The sequence below is a fragment of the Cynocephalus volans genome, chromosome 1 (assembly GCF_027409185.1).
Source record: "Cynocephalus volans isolate mCynVol1 chromosome 1, mCynVol1.pri, whole genome shotgun sequence".
Lineage (NCBI taxonomy): Eukaryota > Metazoa > Chordata > Mammalia > Dermoptera > Cynocephalidae > Cynocephalus > Cynocephalus volans.
This window is the reverse complement of record NC_084460.1, coordinates 32436658-32454642: the sequence shown is the minus strand read 5'-3', so window position 1 is coordinate 32454642 and position 17985 is coordinate 32436658. Positions and strand designations below refer to the sequence as shown.

Genomic DNA, 17985 nt, shown 5'->3' with positions numbered 1-17985 from the left:
GACAGCAACCTTGCTGTGTTAGAATTCTTTATTTTACACCAGAGACTTTATAGCCTGAGGAAAACTTCCTGTCCTTTGTAAGATCAATATTTGAAACTGCAAGGCTTTGGAAAACCAGGCCCTGTGAAGTACAATTGCTTTATGAATCCTCTACAGTGCACATGCAAGGGGACATTTTGATAGTGCTGTGCTGGATGCTAAGGAACCAGCCTGCTCTCTGGAGCCTCCCAAGCGAGAAAGGAATAGTGGAGCAGGCACAGGTTGGGCTCCTAGGAGCAATGAAGGGACATCTGGTTTTCAGCCTGGTGCTGCAGAGAAGGCTCTGAGAGAAATTATTCCTTAGCTGAGGCTTAAAATTGGAGAATTTTGCTAGGAAAAACAGGGAAGGGATTCCCAGGCAGAGGGAACGGATTGGGCAAATGAACGAGACAAGAAGCAATGCAGGGTGGGCAGAGGAGCTGCAAGCAATTTCGGGAGGGGGTGGCTTGGTATGAGGCTAGAAAGAGAATTCTTGAACTTTGCCATGGATTTAAGGGGCCACAGAGGGGGAAAAAGGCCTAGAGCAAAAGTATGATAGGCCGCGGCCAACTGAGCTCAGAGCTCCAGTCCACCATGGGGAAAGTCACGGCCCACGTTTTTGGAGTTAAGGAAATAAAGGGTACCATGGCCTAGCGACGGGGACACGGCCCCTCCGATGCCCTCTGATGCGCTGTATTCTTTTGGCAAGTACCTCTCTGGGCCTCTGGTTCCCCATCTTAGATGGGCTCTGGGGCCCATCGAGCACACAAGTGACAGGACAAGGACAGCGTGTCGGGTCCCGGGAGGTGACTCTCCGGGCGGGGTGTGGCTTGGAAGGTGGTGACGTAGCTGTCCGGACGGGAAGGGCCCGGACAGGGGGGCGGGTCTGGCAGAAGCTTTAAACACCGGGGTACGCATGCGCTTTCTCTAAGGCAGGCGTTCTGCGCGCGCGTGCCCGAGAGGCCAAAGGCCGCGCATGCGCCCTTGGTTGGCGGGAGTTTCGGGAGTGGCGGCGATGGCGTAAACAGCGGGCCGCGCACCCTATCTGGACCAGGGAGGACCTGCTGTAGTGAGGCAGGGGGTCTAGGGGTAAACTGCGGCCGCGGAGAGTGACCTGTGGCCTTGTGTTTCAGGGACGGAGGCTCCGAGCTGGACGGGCGTCGCTCTGAGGTCAGAAAGTCGCCTACCTCTCTCCCGATATGGCCCCGCTCACCCCGCACCAGTCTCTGGCGTCGGACCCCTCTGTCCAGCCCGACCAGCCGCTGCCCCTGCCCACGGCAGCGGGCCCTGGGAGCCCAAGGGTGGTGCGACCTCCTTCTGGCTGAAAGGAAACCCCAGGGCGGGTCACGCCTCCCGATTGGGGCCTGCATGCAGAGCGGCCGGTCTAGACTCCAGAAAAGTGGTTGAAGGCTGGGCCGAGGGCTGCGGGGGGGGGGGTCACAAGCCTGGATTCGAATTTCACCTCTGTCCAGGCTGGCCGTGCAACAAGATTGCGCCAGGTTTTTTGCCTCTCTGCACCTTAGTTCCCCTATCTGCGAAGTGGAGTTAATAACGGCACTTAGGAAGTTGTGGAAAGGATCAAATATGATAATGATGCAAGTAAAGCGCTTACATGACGCGGGTCCTGGCATGTAATTAGCGCTTAACAAATGACAGTTGTTGCTGTTACTATCCAGGCTTGAATCTGTGTGATACAGTCATAAGGACTGTGTGTGGGGGTTGTTGTTGTTGTTGTTTGTTTGTTTGTTTTTTTAAAGATGAGCGGTAAGGGGATATTAACCCTTGACTTGGTGTTGTCAGCACCACACTCTCCCAAGTGAGCTAACCGGCCATCCTTATATAGGGATCCGAACCCTTGGCCTTGGTGTTATCGGCACCACACTCTCCCAAGTGAGCCACTGGCTGGCCCTGGACTGTGCGGATTTAGATCCTTGACCGACCCCTCACTACCTTTCTCATGTTGTCTTTCTGCATGTATTCGTTTCTCTTTACTAAGCACCCCACATTTTGCTGGAGGGAGGGGGATAGCATGGAAGATGAAGAGATGCCTAGGTCATGTCCCCACACTCTTTCAGTCAGTTGCCCCTGACAGGCACCAGGAATGCAAATACAGTATGGCTGGGGAGACAGACATGTAAACAGATTTTACAGCCAGTGCTAGTGAGACGAGGGGGGTGTAGCCACCAACTCTGCCAAAAAGAAGTGGTGTGAAAGCTTCATATTTGAGCTAGGTTGGGAAGGCTGAATAAGTTTTAGAGGTACAAGGACAAATGTGTGCAAAGATCCAAAAGTAGTACAGGGAGTAGGAGTTATAAGAGAGAGCAGGAAGGGGTAGGTTAGGACTAGCTTATGAAAGATATTGAATAGACTTTGGAAAAATCTCTGCAGCTGTCTAAAGAATATATTGGAAAGGAGCGATGTTGGATGTATGAAAACTACAGGAGAGTGTTAGATGGGAGCAGCGGGAAGTGGAGCAGAATTTATGAGGCCTGAACTAAACTAGTAAGGTGGGCGAGGGCAGTTCAGAAAGGCTGGAAAGCACTAGGCCTTTTCTGGGATAGTAAAGCTCCTATGAGACGAGCAGAAATGTAAAGAACAGATCACTTCATTTTCCGATTTTCAGAGTTCTCTGCCCAGGATGACTTCAGTGACTAGATCAGAGATCGTAGAAGGTAAGTAATGTAATGAAATTCAGTACCTTTTGCTTGGGTTCAGGCTTCTGAGCTACCAAATCCTTTCCTGGCTCCTGGTGAATTTGGAGTCACAGATTCATGTGTTTGCAGAGGTGCTTCCTCAGTGTTTACATGATCCGGAAACACATATTTTCTTTTTCTACCTTTTTGCACAGATACTTAGTTGTGGTGGGTTTGATTTTGTATTTTGACTTTTTTTTTTTTTTAATAACAAATGCTAGAAGAGGAACCAATGATGTCTAAGACTCATGATCATCAATTGGAATCAAGTCTCAACCCTGTGGAAGTGTTTACTAAATCATCTGCCTCCATGGAGATGACTAAAGGCATTTCAAAGGAAACAATTTACCTTGGCTCTAGCCCTAAGAAAGGGGGAAGTTTTGATCTTAACCATCAGGAACGACTTCAATTGAAGTGCCTTCATTTGTCCCCGCAAGAAAGATCTGCCCATCAAGACAGGAGGCAATCCTGGCGGCGAGCAAGTATGAAAGAAACAAACCGGCGGAAGTCACTGCCTCCCATTCACCAGGGCATCACAGGTGGGGTGCTATGTACACAAGACAGTGAAGTTCCAGCTCAAATAAGAGGCAGTGAGGTATGGCAGAAAGTGTAGCAGAATAGACGTGACTTTGCTACTTTTTAGCTATGCGACTTTGAGCAAATCACTTCACCTCCTTGAGCCTCAATTTCCTCATCTATAAAATGGAGATAATACTGCTTACCTTGTGGAGATATTCTGTTTATAAGTACTGATGTCAAACACCTAGTAAGTGTTCAGTATTATTCTTATTTAGGTCATATTAGCTGTCACAAATTCTGATTTCTGGTTGTTCAGCACTCACCTCTGCTAGGATGAGAAGCATTAAAGATTCCTTCCTGTGATTTTGTTCCCTAAAGTGGGACAGAATTGGATAAGTTATCTGATTTTAGCCTTTATCACTGGAAATATCAGACGGAAGATGCACATAAAAATATCTAGAGTGAAAACCTAGTTTTTAGGGATGCTATATTTTAATATGATTTGTATGAACTTATAATAGTAACTGTATCTCAGTAAGCATCAGTACAGTATATAATGTGGAAAGTCTAGCACGTTTCAGGAAGAGCATACTAGCTATGAGATCTTGAGCAGATTACTTAACCTCCTTTGCCTTAAGGTCCTCATCAATAAACTGGGGGTGAGATAGTACTTATGTTACAGGGTTGTGTGAGGATTAAATGAGTTGATAAATAACACAGTACTTGGCACGTGGTAAGACCTCAAATGTTAAGCTGTTTGATTACTTCTAAGGTATTCCCTCACTTCCAGGTGGTCTGATATACAGAAGGAAATCTGGGTAAAAACAGCCACTTAGCACATCAGGAAATTGCTGCCACAATCCCCATGCACTTAATCCCTAGATGTGCCAAGAAAACATTAATAGTTCCCCAAGATTAGCCTTACCTTCATCTCTATTCCAGAGCATTTAGACTTAAAATTCTATATAACAGAAAATCGCCAGTGTAATAAGATTGGTTATCTCCTGGTTATTCCGGGTAACCTAACAGGTTCCTTTGGTTACAGGCAGACAGTATCCTGTTTTTTCTTGACTAACAGCAGTAAGAGTTAATCAAGAGAGGAGACAAGAGAACTTTAAAAACAACTAGCTGAAGCTGGAGGGCAAAAAGACACAATCTCTTGTAATTCTCAAAGCAAACTTCTTTTGCTGTGTAATAATTATTTTTAAATGGACACAATTGAAAAAACAATATCTACATTTTGCAGTTGTTTGAGGATTCAATGACATAATTATGTAAAATGCCCACCCAGTTCAGCCTAATAACATACACTGTGTGGCTTTGGGCAAGTTACCTATCACCCAGCGTTTGTGCCTCAATGTCATCATCTGTCATCAAAATAGAATTGATAAGATACTTGCCTCAAAGTTTAGTGAGGTGTGTATACCATTTAATAAAATACCTTTTATATAGCAAGTGTTCAGCAAATGCTAGCTATTACCATTATTATTAGGTCATTATGGAAGGACTGCATAGTATTAGCAGAAAAAGCAGATCTGGTGACACACTTGGGTTTGAATTCTGGCTCCACCAATCTCTGGCTTCAAACAAGTCACTTCTCTCAGCTTCAGTTTCCCCATTTGTAAAATGGAGTTTTTAAGAGGATTCTTAAGACAATGTACTTAAAGCACATTGTAGTGCTTGTGATATAAAAATGCTCAACTGTCCGCATTTCCTTTCTTCAAATGGTAAATATGAATCATCCCAAAAATAGTAAATTATTTTTATCTGTCTTGTTTAAGAAAACAAGATTTTAATGTAATACATAGAAAAATTCTTATAACCTTTTTTAGTTTGGATGCATGAATGTGTAAACATCATCCCTCAGTGATCCAAGAAAAATTAGATGGAGAAATTAGAATTCTCCCTTTAATCAGGGAAGGCTGTTTCTTGCCTTGAGTTGGATTGCATCAAGAGGGAAGAAATTTTTCAGTTTTACTTTGCTAACTGTCAGAATCCAGTTCCTTAAGCGTGGTGATATTTTATGTTAGAGCTCAGCAGGTCCATCAGTGTCAACTTAGCAGAAAGCAAGCGACTTGGCTCTCTCCTGCTTTCCAGTTTCCAGGTGAGATTCTTGGGACTGGGAAATGCTTTTATTTTTTGTTTATTTTGTTTTTGTTTTTAACTGTTATTGTAACAGTCTCAAAGAGATATCAGTACTGTGTGATGAACTGATTAAGATTAAAAGATGTTTCACTCTGTTCGGGATTAATTTAAAAACCAGATTTAATCCCAGCAGCTGATTTCTCTCTGGACTGGGCTCTCCACCAATCCCATTGGTGCTGCTGCTGCCAACTGAGCAGTTAACAGATTTCCAATACAGTATCTCTTGCCCATTGGAAGCAAGTGATGGGGATTTAAAATGGGTAGAGGTAAAAATCTAAGTTATTTTTTTGTTTGTTTGTTCAGCAGCTGGTCAGTATGGGGATCCAAACCCTTTTTACCTTGATGTTATATGTCTCAATGCACTAACCAAAGCTAACCGACTAGCCAGAAATCTAAGTTATTATGGACATTTGAGGTCTGACTACATGCTAGAACAATTTATGACTCACGTTGTATAGTTTTTTGGGTTTTTTTAAAGTTGTATTGTGTATTATATGGTCAATTGGTGCTTATGTAAGTTTAGGTAAGCCATTTGTGTGAATTAAACAACCATTTTTTTCCTGAACCCAAATCAAAATGTATAGTCTGAATAACAAAGGGTTTTTTCCCCTGATCTATTTGTTTTTTTGTTTTGTTTTGTTTTGTTTTGTTTTTGTCTTTTTTTTTTTTTCGTGACCGGTACTCAGCCAGTGAGTGCACCGGCCATTCCTATATAGGATCCGAACCCGCGGCGGGAGTGTCCCTGATCTGTTTGTTTATATGAAAAGTCTTAGATGTAAAAATTAAATCATGTTTAGTTTCATACTTATTAAACATCATGAAGTTACATGAACTTAGAACTGGCCAGGAAAATTTTGGTTGTTATACTTAAAGTGCTTTTCTTTATTTAGTTTTCTGTTCAGAAACTTGAACCTTTCCTGAGGGACACTAAGGGCTTCAGTCTTGAAAGTTTTAGAGCCAAAGGTAAGTTGCTAAGAATAGACAAGTGAGCTTTGACCCTGTCTTAAGGTCAGCCAAACCCTCACTTTCAGGATCCCCATTTACAGGAGATGCTGCCTCATAAAACCAACTTCCTTCTTTTTTGATTTCAAGAATATATGCTTATAAAGCTCAGAAGGTATGAAAGTGAAAAGTAATCCTCCTTTCCACCCCGACCCCCAAGTCTCAGCTCCTTTCCCAAGAGGCAACTATGGCCACCAGTTTCTGATGTATCTTTGCAGAGATATGTATTACTTTTCCAAATATTCATTAAAATCATATGAATACATACTCTGTATACTGTTCTATACCTTTTCTTTTTTTTTAAATCCTAACAATTTATCTTGCAGATTGTTCTATATCACACATGTAGACCTGCCTTGGCATTTCAGTAGCCACATAATATTCTGTTATATAATTGAACTGTATTTGATTTAACCATTTCTTAACTGATGGTCTTTTAGAGTTTTTTCCAGTCTTTTGCTATTACAATGAATAGTGTAATGAATACCTTTTTTACACAAACCTTTGGCAATATGCAAGTAAAAATAAGATAACTTCCTAGAATTGTAATTAATTAGGTCAAACGAAATGATAGGAATTACCAAATAGCCTTCTAGAGAGGGTGTATCAATTTATTCTCTCACCAGCAAATATGCAAGAACCTGTTTTTTCACATCCTCATCAACAAAGTTTTATCAAACTTTAAGATTTTCTTACTATTTGATAGGTGATAGAAGATATTTTGTAATTTTAATCTGTGTTTCTTCTTTTGAAGAGGATAAGCATTTTTTCATATTCTTAGAGCCATTTGTGCTTTATTTTTTGTGCGTTGTCTGTATCTTTTGTTCATTTTGAAAAACTGGGGTATTGGTTCTTTTATATTGACTTGTAGGAACTCTTTTTTTTTTTTCCTGGCAGCTGGCAGGTAAGATTAGAATTCTTGACCTTGGTGTTATCAACACTGCACTCTATCCTGTAGGAACTCTTTATATAGTAAAGAAATTAGCTGTTTATGATATAAGTTATAAATATTCTTTTCCAGGAATCAATTTTCAACTTTCTAGTAAGTAGGTATTTTCCTACTAGTGTAACTCACAATCACCCAGGGTCAGAAATACTCAGTGTTACCCACTTAGAAAACCTAGAAAATACATGAACTCAAGCTTACTTGCCAGTTGAAATTGTTCATCTAAGAATTGACCATCACCATAATTAGAGTAGATATGCTAGGGTTACCTTGGTAACTATTTAACATAAACTTTCCCCTCTGCCTTCATTATCTGAATGCAATAGTGGACTCTTCCAAGTCTAGCACAGACCTGTTTTCACTTTATGCCCATAATTTTTTATTTGCCTCCAATATTTCTCATTACATTCTTGCCTATTGCCTGACTTCTGCAATGTTTTCCCTTCCAGTGCCAGCGTTCAAATCTCTTGAAAAGAATGAAATATCAGTGCAGATTTACCTTTTTAACTGCTTTTTCACTAGTCAAGTGTAAAAACATTTATCATAAATGTCATAAAGAGGAGTTGTCTTCCATTTTATCTATACTTACCAGAGGAAAAAAACCAAAATCTTTCTGCATACTTAACACCACTTTTTTGGGTGGGTAAGAGGGCTAGAATTTCACAGGGGACCGTTTAGTTGAGACTACCAAAATGTGTTATATCTTTGTCAGCAGCTCATTGTGAAAATTTATATTCTCTTTATTTTATATCACATAAATTTGTTCTCTCTAGCTTCTTCTGTTTCTGAAGAATTGAAAGATTTTGCAGACAGACTGGAAAGTGATGGAACTCTACAAAAATGTTTTGAAGATTCAAAAGGGTAAGAGCAGTTCTCCTGTCCTAAATTATAATTGAATTAAGACTTCATTATAATTAGACAGTTGTTCATTCACTTAACAAATGTTTAGCCAGCATCTTATGTATAAGCTGTTTTAGATGCAGTAAGTCAAACAGGCTCCCTCTTGTCATACATTGTAATAGAGGATATAGTCAAACAAATACATAGAAAATAATGATTTCAGATAGCGGTAATCTAGAAAGTCAGTAAATATGATAGTGACTTGATGGGGTGAGCAACTGCAACTAGAGTGTTCTAATGATTTGGCCTTTGGAGTGAGACCTGTAAGACCTGAATGGTGAGAGGGAACCAGCCAAAGAACGAAGAGGGGAAAAGCATTCTTCAGACCTTTGCTAGCCATGCAAGATGAGAGAAATTCATGTTCTTTGGCTCTGGGCAAGCAAGATTATTAGCAGAAATTTAAAAATCTCACCCCCAAAACTGGTAGTTCTACAGGAGTGAGGCTAACATCCCCAACCCTCTAACCTCCACCCTGCAGCAAATCATGTCACTTGGGCTTACATCATGAACTTCGAATTTTGACTTCACAAAGGTCTACTTTTCCACAAGTCCTTAGGATTGACATTGCTAGTCAGGAAGTGAACAGTATTTTAGCTCAACATATCATCTCTTTTAATGCAGTATATTTAAGCATAGGCTGCTACATCTCATACAGAGGGGGTAGAGGCTGTGTGTCATAGGCCTTGGTAGAAAAACATGAATGGTGGTACAACTAATTTGTGTTTGCCGGGTGGAGTACCAAGCACATCTGCAATATTTTGGCGTTTTCAGTGCTTGCTTATTATCCGTTAGAATTAATCATCCAACTGAGCTGAGCCAATGGGTAACTGTAGGAATCAAAGTTGGTGAGCTGGGCTGAGCCAGAACACAGAAGTGCCAAGTTAAGGACTTCTGACTTTTCTTCTATATGTAGTAGACAGCCAAAGAATTGGTGTGTTTTTTTTGGTGGCTGGCCAGTATAGGGATCAAATCCTGGAACTTGGTGTTATCAGCACCGTGCTCTAACCAAGTGAGCTATAACCGGCCAGCCCTTGAGAGTCACAGAATTTTTAAGCAAGGAAAAAAATTAAAGAATATTTTTAAAAAGGTTAGTCTGGCCATGATGTGAATTGGAATTGATGAGAGAAACAGAACATAAAGAGAACACTTAGAAAGCTATTGCCTAGTACAGCAGTGAGGTAGAGTTTAAGAATAAATATTTGTTGAAAGATAAAAATTATGAATGTTTTATTGCCTTTAAAATTACATAAGGCATCATATTAAAAGCAACTGTTTCTTGAGATATTTGGGTTAATCTCATAATCCTATCTATTTCAGAAAAGCATCAGATTTGTCTCTAGAATCATCAGTGGCTGAGATGAAGGAACTCATAACAAAGTAAGTGAAAATGAGCACAAATCTTTTTTTTTTTTTTTTTTTAAGATGACTGGTAAGGGAATCTTAACTCTTGACTTGGTGTTGTCAGCACCACGCTCAGCCAGTGAGCGAACCGGCCATCCCTATATGGGATCCAAACCCGGGGCCTTGGTGTTATCAGCACCGCACTCTCCCGAGTGAGCCTCGGGCCGGCCCAGCACAAATCTAAATTTATTCTCCATCTGGGAAAAATGAATAGTAAACATTGTGTTCAGAGAGTCAATACTAGTGCATCAGTAGTAGAAGTTAGAAGGCTGTATGTTGAGATTTTTATGTGCTCTACTGATGGCCAATTTCATAGAATAGAGTCTAAGGAATAAGGATGTTAATTTGATTTTAAGAAGTCATGTTTAATTTCATTAAATTAATATCCTCTGAATCAGTAGAGCTTTCTAATCTTTTAATGACCTTTTAATTTGCATTTTATAACCAGGTTGTACATTTAATGTACTTACTGTTGCCCCGAGTGATTCAGAACAAGATGACCAAAAATTAACTGAATTTTTTTTTTTTCTTGAGTCTATAGGTTTTCTTTAGAACGTCAGACTTGGGATAAGCTCTTGCTGCAGTACCAGAAGGAGGCTGAAGAGATATTCAGGTTGGATCTATGAATTAAGAAATAAGAAGCTATCTTTTTTTCTTGTGGAGTTTGATTTGAGTTTATTTCAGTTCCATTAGCACAAATTGAATAATGAATCCTTCCTCACAGGCCAATCAACTCATCAAGACTTTCAAGTGTACATTAGCACTCTGACTGTAAATGGAGAGTGAGGGAGAAGGAAGGAAGAGTTGGTGTCACTGTTTTCAGTCCAAGAACAGAATCGCCTCTGTTCTGTGTCCTTGACTGCTATTTCACATCCTAGGGGAAACAGGCACATCTCTGCTTTGTACCTGGCAACCTGGGGCTGGGCCAAGAACAAAAGTTAAGGGATGGGCTGGCCAGTTAACTCAGTTGGTTAGAGCATGGTGTTGTAACACCAAGGTCAAGGGTTTGGATCCCCTTACCAGCCAGCTGCCAAAAAAAAAAGTAGTGAGCGTATGGCCTTTGAGCTGCAGGTACGGGAGAGAACAGACCTGGCCAGGGCCTTGGTGGAGACACAAAGACATTAAAGGGGGTGTAAGGAGAGGATCTTTGCAGAGTCTCGAAGGCAGAGGAAAGTGATTGATTTTGATTTAGTTGAACATCTAGGCCAATGGTTTTAAGCTTTTTTTCCAAACTGAATCTTAGCTAGAAATTCAACTACAAAATATTAGCCAAAACTCTAATTGCAAAAATGGCCTCTTAGTAGAGAGAGCTTTGAGAAATATGGTTTGAAAAACTTCCCCAGTTCAGGCAGTGGTTATCAGTTACTTATTCACTTCTTACATATTCTACTTGTGGAGATAGATAACACGTAAGATGGCAGTTTCAGAATAAAAACTTCTGTGGCAAAGCTTATAGGTTAAGAGGAATGCTTCTGGAAGCAGCCTATCTCTGTTCAGATCCTAACTACTCATTAGTTTCGTGACCTTGGGCAAGTCACTTAATCTCTTTAAGCCTGAGGTCCATCATTTGAAAATGGGAATAATATTTGTACCTACCTCATTGGGTTATTGTGAGTGTTAAACTGGGTTAAATGAAAGGTGTCTAGCAGTGTCCAATACCTACTAAGCACTCAGTAAATTTTAGTAGTTGTTATTAAAGGGTCATCAGTTTTCATGAACTCTTCATCCTATTGTTATTTTAGATAATTGAGGTAGGCCAGCATTTTTTTGGTAAAAGATCATCGACACTGACTTCAGGATAGCAAGGTTTGGCTTCACCCTACCCCAAGTGTAATCCTTTTGGTATATGGACTTTACTGTTAGGTAGAGTCAACTGACCTGAGTCATCTAGCATTTCCGGAGTCTAGTGGAATAAAAACATTAGTACTGAACAATTGTTTCAGACCTCTTATTAATAAGAGAACCTGTACCTAGAGTAGGATGGAAGAATATTGATTCAGCCTTATAGGTGATTTTTTTCAAGGTAACCTTTGATATCGGTCTCAGAAATTGATTATAAAATTTCTTAAAAGATCTTTTTTTGTTTTGTTTTTAGAGGATCAACTGAAACCAAAATTACTGAAGTCACAGTGGAACCTACAACATATCTTAGGTCTTCCCAGAGTGAAGTTCTTAATACAAAGCCTGACTACCAGAAAATATTACAGAATCAGAGCAAAGTCTTTGATTACATGGAGTTGGTGGTAAGCAGGCTCATATTTATTTGGTTGAGTTTTCCAGGTTTGCTATCTTGTCGTCCTTGGAAATTAAAAGAGCTGGAGAATATGTGTAATAAGTATATTCATCTCCACCTTGGGGAAACATGGAGAGACAATTAAAAAAATAAACAAGTAAATATATGGTGGTAAGTGCTAGTAAAGCGTGGTAAGTGCTAGTAAAGCGTGGTAAGTGCTAGTAAAGCGTGGTAAAGGGGAGAGAGTACAGGGAGGGCAGCTGGTTGCTATTTTATAGAGAGTGGTAATTGTAGGCCCCTCTAAGGTGCCATTTTGACAGAGACTTGAAGGAAATGAGGCAGTAAGCCATGATGACATTTGGGTGAGTAGAATTGTATCCAAGTATCACCAGGAAGCAGATGGCATTTGGTATAGGGCAATTCGAGGAGAGTTTATTTACAAAGAGGCTGTGTGTAAAGATGTAGCTGTGGGGAACCACAAAGGTTAGCCAAGTATCCCAGGGCTTAGAGGCAGCTGAGCTCTTGATACACCTCAGCCTGAAATGAGGAGGGGGAGCAGTTACTGTGGCACCTGGAGGAAAAAAGTCACATAGCTGTTTTGAGAGAGCCATGACCTTCCATTGAGGGACTCAGCTAACTCAAGATGACCGTTCTTGGAGTAAGCCTGGGTAATAAATACCCTGACCTCATTCGTCTCCCTCCCACTTGCGTTCCCTCTTGGCCAAGCCAACCACAAGCGAGAGGACGTGGCATCTTATTGGTGGAGGTCAATCAGGTCAGCTTCCTGGGGCATAGAGCAGCCTGGAGAAGAGGGGTGTGGCTCTAGAGAAGCAAACAGAGAATGTCTGGCCTAAGCATTGCAGGCTGAACGAATGGCTTCTCCTGAGCAGGAGCTTGCCAGGAACATCAGAGAAGCCAGGGACCCTTGCAGCTTACAGCTGTTATTTGTCTACAGATGGATGAGCTACAAGGATCAGTGAAGCAGCTGCAGGCTTTTATGGATGAAAGTACCCAGTCCTTCCAGAAGGTGTCAGTACATCTTGGTAAGAGAGTCTCCTGAGGGTACCAGAACTTGGGCTGTTTTATATCTGATAGCCTTTGGGATGCAAACTGCCCATCAAAGTGTATGGTCCCAGAGGGTAGGACCTATATCAGGTGATTTGTTTTTCTCCCCACAATAAGTAGTATGTTGTTGATAGGAAACTTCTAGATGTAAATTCCACAGAAGCACAGTAAACAGAGTTAAATCTTCCCGAACTGTGTTGTTTTGGTAAATCCAGGACTTAAGAAATACCCACACTTTGCCTTTTCCCTCTTCATTTTTAAAGAATCCCCCAAGTGACACTGACATTACTCCTCTATAGCTTTTCTTGACCTCCTCCATCCCTTTGCTATACACACCTTCATTTTCTTATTTATCACATTCTGTTGTGGTTGAAGTAGTGGTTGGCTTTCTTTTTTTTTAAAAAAAAAAAAGATGACCGGTAAGGGGATCTTAACCTTGACTTGGTGCTGTCAGCACCACGCTCACCCAGTGAGCGAACCGGCCATCCCTATATGGGATCCGAATCCATGGCCTTGGTGTTATCAGCACTGCACTCTCCCGAGTGAGCCACGGGCCGGCCTGTGGCTGGCTTTCTTACCAGACTGCCATGTCCGTGGAGACAGGGACTCTCTTATTTGTCATTGTAATGCTCTTCAGTGTCTGGCACAGTGTCCACATATTAAGTTTTAATAAAAGTTATATGAATTCAATTGAAATTTTTTTTTTGATTCCTTTCCTCTGCAGGCAAGAGAAGTACACAACAATTAGATCCCTCACCGGCTCGAAAACTGCTCAGGCTTCATCTACAGAATCCCCCTACCACACATGGCTCTGGATCTTGCCAGTGACCTCATGCAACTTTTTTGCCACAAGGCACTCAAGAGGAGAGGAATGGGAAGAGTGCCCTAGTGTGTGATGACTGCATGGCAGTCTGAGCTGGAGATTTCTTCCCCCTGTTGCCTTTGAGGATAACTGGCTGACTGTAGAGCACTTGATTTGTTCTAAAAGTGGTTGAATTTATGCATCCAAAAGACATTGTACAGACACTTTTTCTAGGAATGTGTAAAATGTTTGAAACTTCTTTTTTTGAAATGACCTTCAGAACCAGTGGTCCAGTCTGTTAAATATCTTTCATGGTCAGAAATCTTTATCTTGTGGGGATGTTTTCCAGGTTTTGAAACAACCCAAAGTTATTTAGGACCAAATCTAATGGAACATTTTAGGGGCCAAGTTGGGTTCTGGGTTGTAAAGGAATAAGACTGATTTTCTAGTGTAGCTCAGCTGATTTTAGGTAGAAGAGTTTTGTGCATTGTTTGTGTCATTGGGATACATAATCTATCACTTCATAAGGTGTCCAATTTGAAGGAAATACATCTCATTCTCTATGTCCTGATGTCTATAGTGTGCTTCAGTTTTTAATATTGAGTTGTGCTCCTAAATTCTGGATTCATGACAAAAAAGGGTTAAGTACTGCTTTTGATTATTCTTTGTATTTGGTAATAATCTGCATTCTAAAATTGCACATAATTAAAAACTTTCCCTTGTCTTTGAGTATGTTTTGAGTATATTTTAAAAATTTAAAAGGCAGGGAGGGTTTAGCAGAAAGGATTCTTTGCCAAGATGCTGAAGTGAACAGTAGTGTGGAGATATACCTCAGCATTCATTACCAATAAAACACCAACTGATTTATTGTTAGTTTCTTACTCTGATCCCACCAATGGGACAAAACCCATTTCATTTAAATACTCAATTATAATCTTAAGTTTTAAACACTGGCCCAAGCAACAGTTAGTGAGAGGTGATATCTCCTTGTTTTGTCCTACACTCATTATTCATTCACATATTTACTGAGTTCCTACTATATGCCAGGCACAGTTCTAGGAACTGGGGAGAGAGCAAAGAACAAAAACAGACATGGGACCTCCCCTCATGATGCTCACAGTCTACTAGAGACAAGGAACAGGAAGAGAAAACTTCACGGAAGAGACGTTTTAGCTGACTTGGAAAGGATGAAGGAGTTAAGTGGGGTGGGTATTGAAGGCAAAAGGAGCAGCATTTTCAAAGGCTTGAGAAAGGAAAAGTAGAGCCTTCTGGGACACTAGAAAAAGACTAATAAAGGAGGGCTGAGCACCAGTGGAAGAGTGGCCTGAGACTAGGGTAATCAAAAAGTCATCAGGAGGCTTTAAGAGAGGGAAAGAGGGTCAGAAATTTATTTTTAAAGGCTCGAATAAGCAAAGTTTGGATGTGAGAGCCCAGTTAGGCTACTGCAGTACTGGGTGAGACAGGACAGCTGTGCTGGGTGCTGGCAGTGGATGAGTAGGGTGGGAATGCCTTTGTTGCTCATGGTGTCTGGAACATAGTAGGCATGCAACCTATGTGTTAACCTAATTCTGCCACTTAATGTGACTGGGAGAAAGTTACCCTCTATTTTATAAGGTTGGGAGTATGATAGAACCTAGATCATAGGGATGCTATAAGGATTAGATTAAATAATGCAAGTTTAGAACAGTTGTATCAATATACTGCAGAGGATGAAGGCTTAAACAACTTTGAACTACTAGCTTTCCCATCTCATTAACTGACAGATACAAGAGTACTTCAAAGGGTTTGTAGAAAAATAGAATTAAAAGATAATAGAAATCTTTCCATGAACTTTTTGAAGACCTCTCATGTATAAGTGGAGAACTGGGAAGAAAAATCCAGACTAGAGATAAAATTTGAATTACTGAAGTATAGTTGTTGGAGACTTGAGACTGGATACTGTCCACAGTAGAGAAAGAAGGGAAACTTCAGACAGCTTCAAGGAGAGTCAACATTTAAGAATCAGGAATGGCATTTAATTGCCTACTCTTTCAGAAGCAGAGTAGTATAAAGGAAAAAGCATAGAGTTTGGAGTGAATCTTCAACTCATCCTCAGTTTCCTCAACTGCAAGATGGGGATAGATCACCTCTCTCCAAGGTGATTATACCTTCCCCATTTTATTTATTACGTTATATTGCATTTCTTGTTTTTCAGGATTTGTTCAAACTTGAGGATAGGAAGTGTGTTTTGTGTCTTCAACAGCTAAACAGGATAGAACATAAAAAAATACTTATTGAACTCTAAGCATTTTGCATGTATATTATTGTTTAGACCTTACCACAACCTTATGAGATAACTTCTATTTTTTTGTTACTATAAATGAGGAACTCAGGCATGAGAGGTTTAATAGTCTGTTACCGAATTAGGCTCTTGGGTCTCAATGTCATCTTCTCACTGCTGCTGCTGCCGCTGTGACAGCCAGCAGAATTTAAGGCAAGCAATGCTTTATTAAAAAGAGACAGACTTTAGGGAGTCAGCAATAGAAAAGCTGTCTCCCGGAGAAAAGGTGGGGAAGGGTTTTTAAAGGCAAGCAGTTCCTCAACTGATGTCTGCATCTTTCTTTGATGATTTCTGATACCTTTACAGTGGTTGTGAAGGGGATCAGTTCCAAGAATATCCTGCATGAAGCTCCCAAAAGGGTCTTAAGGTTAATCCATAACTTAATTTTTACAATTACAGGAAAGGAAACAATGGGTAGATAATAAGTTTTAAATAAATCCAATAGTTATATTTTAACAAGCCTTGGAGAAAGGGTTTTGCAACTCAGTGAATATCTGTTCCCCTCTATCACAGTTTGTTTTATCAGGGAGAGCCACAGGGTAATCCTGCCTCCTGAGGGTCTAGTGACTGAGGAGTGGAAAAATACTAGTGTCCTCTACAAGGAAAATGGAGTCAGTTTGGTTCACAGGCCGAGCCTTGTTCTGTCTCATAACCAAGGACATATAGATAGTAAACAGTAGAACCAATTTGGTGCTCAGTAAATATTAAAGAATAAACATAAATCATATAATAAAGGGCTGTGCTCAGTTAATATTAGTTTTCCCTCTACCCAAATTTGGTTCAGGAATTGTACTTGATGAATAACAATATTGTTGCCCTCTGAGATGTTTGGTAATATTTATTTGTTCCATTTGCCCTAATTTAGTTGAGAATATCTTTTAGTGATACTTAATATTAAAGAAATATTAGATAAACTAATAAACTCTAGGGGAAGAGATAATGTCCTGTACATGTTGGTGTTATTGAAATTGAGTTGTTAAGCTTAATGTGTGCAATCATTCTGGAAAAAAATATTCCATCTCATGTTGCACTCAAGAAAGTAGATGGTCTGGCTGGCAGTTGTAATAGAGGTGACATAATGGGAAGAATGGGAATTAGGAGACCTGGGTCTCAGATTCTAGTTCTTAAGTTACTGTGCTCATTTACCAAAAATTTCCTAAGCTTTTTCCACATGCCAAGCGCTGTGCCAGGCGCCACGTGACCTTGGGTATGACTCCAGACCTCGTTGAAAAGAGGATGCCTGCAAGCGTTCTGAGAGGCTTCGTGAAGATACGACTCGGAGGAAGGGTAGGAGGCTCTCTAGACGGAGAACTCAACGTCCCTCCCTCCCAGCAGCTCTAAGTATGAGGTTCTTCTCTGAGGAGACTCCGCAGCAAGAAAAACTACATCCAAGATGGCGCCGCCGGCTCCTCCCGGCTCGGCCACCATCTTCTCCGTAGTTCCCGCGGCGAGGGGGCGCAGCACGCCTGCGCGGCCCTTGGCCTCTTCAGAGCGCCTGCGCGACTGCAGCACCTCCCCCGCCGTTCTCGCAGCCGCCGCAGCTGCCTCCGCCGCCGCTGCTGCACTGACGGCGGGTTCCCGCGCCTCAGGTGAGTGAGCGCCTCAGCCCGGCCCGCGGGGAGCGCGCGGCGCCGCATGCGGGGGCGTCACTCCTTTTCCCTGCTCCTGCCCCGCCTGGTCTCCGCTGCGCAGCGGTGCCGGGGGGCCTGTGCTGCCAGCCTCCTCTGGGTCCCCCGGCGACCCCTGCCCCGCCCGCCGGACCCGGGTCAGCCCGGCCTCCCTCGGCGGCTCCTCGCGCCCAGCCCGCCGGCGACAGCGTGTGGGCGCCGGGGTCGAGCCTCCGTCCCGGCGCCTACACCCTGCTTCGCAGGGAGCCCACGCAGGCGCGACCCTCTTTCCCGCTCCTGCTCTGCAGGCGGCGGAGCTCGGTGGGCCTCGGGG

At 41.8% G+C, this 17985-nt stretch overlaps 2 protein-coding genes across 3 annotated transcripts in view; both read left to right on the top strand.

The window, feature by feature from the left end:
- Nucleotides 1-1025: 1025 nt before the first annotated feature.
- DSN1 (DSN1 component of MIS12 kinetochore complex) lies at nucleotides 1026-14372 on the top strand. 2 transcript variants are annotated; one of them, XM_063110654.1, is made up of 11 exons: nucleotides 1026-1188; nucleotides 2642-2690; nucleotides 2933-3250; nucleotides 5261-5334; nucleotides 6266-6338; nucleotides 8097-8184; nucleotides 9541-9600; nucleotides 10166-10237; nucleotides 11720-11867; nucleotides 12813-12900; nucleotides 13647-14372. In XM_063110654.1, exons 2-11 carry the CDS (start codon nucleotides 2657-2659, stop codon nucleotides 13748-13750), a joined length of 1059 nt encoding a protein of 352 aa, XP_062966724.1. In that variant the 5' UTR covers nucleotides 1026-1188; nucleotides 2642-2656; the 3' UTR covers nucleotides 13751-14372. The 2 variants fall into 2 exon arrangements, with proteins under 2 accessions (XP_062966724.1, XP_062966733.1); XM_063110663.1 differs by lacking the exon at nucleotides 2642-2690.
- A 3194-nt stretch (nucleotides 14373-17566) lies between these two features.
- The window catches only part of NDRG3 (NDRG family member 3), a 70161-nt gene continuing 69742 nt past the window's right edge, over nucleotides 17567-17985 (top strand). Inside the window, exon 1 of the mRNA XM_063079005.1 lies at nucleotides 17567-17633. The gene's annotated coding sequence lies outside the window, so the exon portion shown is untranslated. The remainder of the gene's footprint in view (nucleotides 17634-17985) is intronic.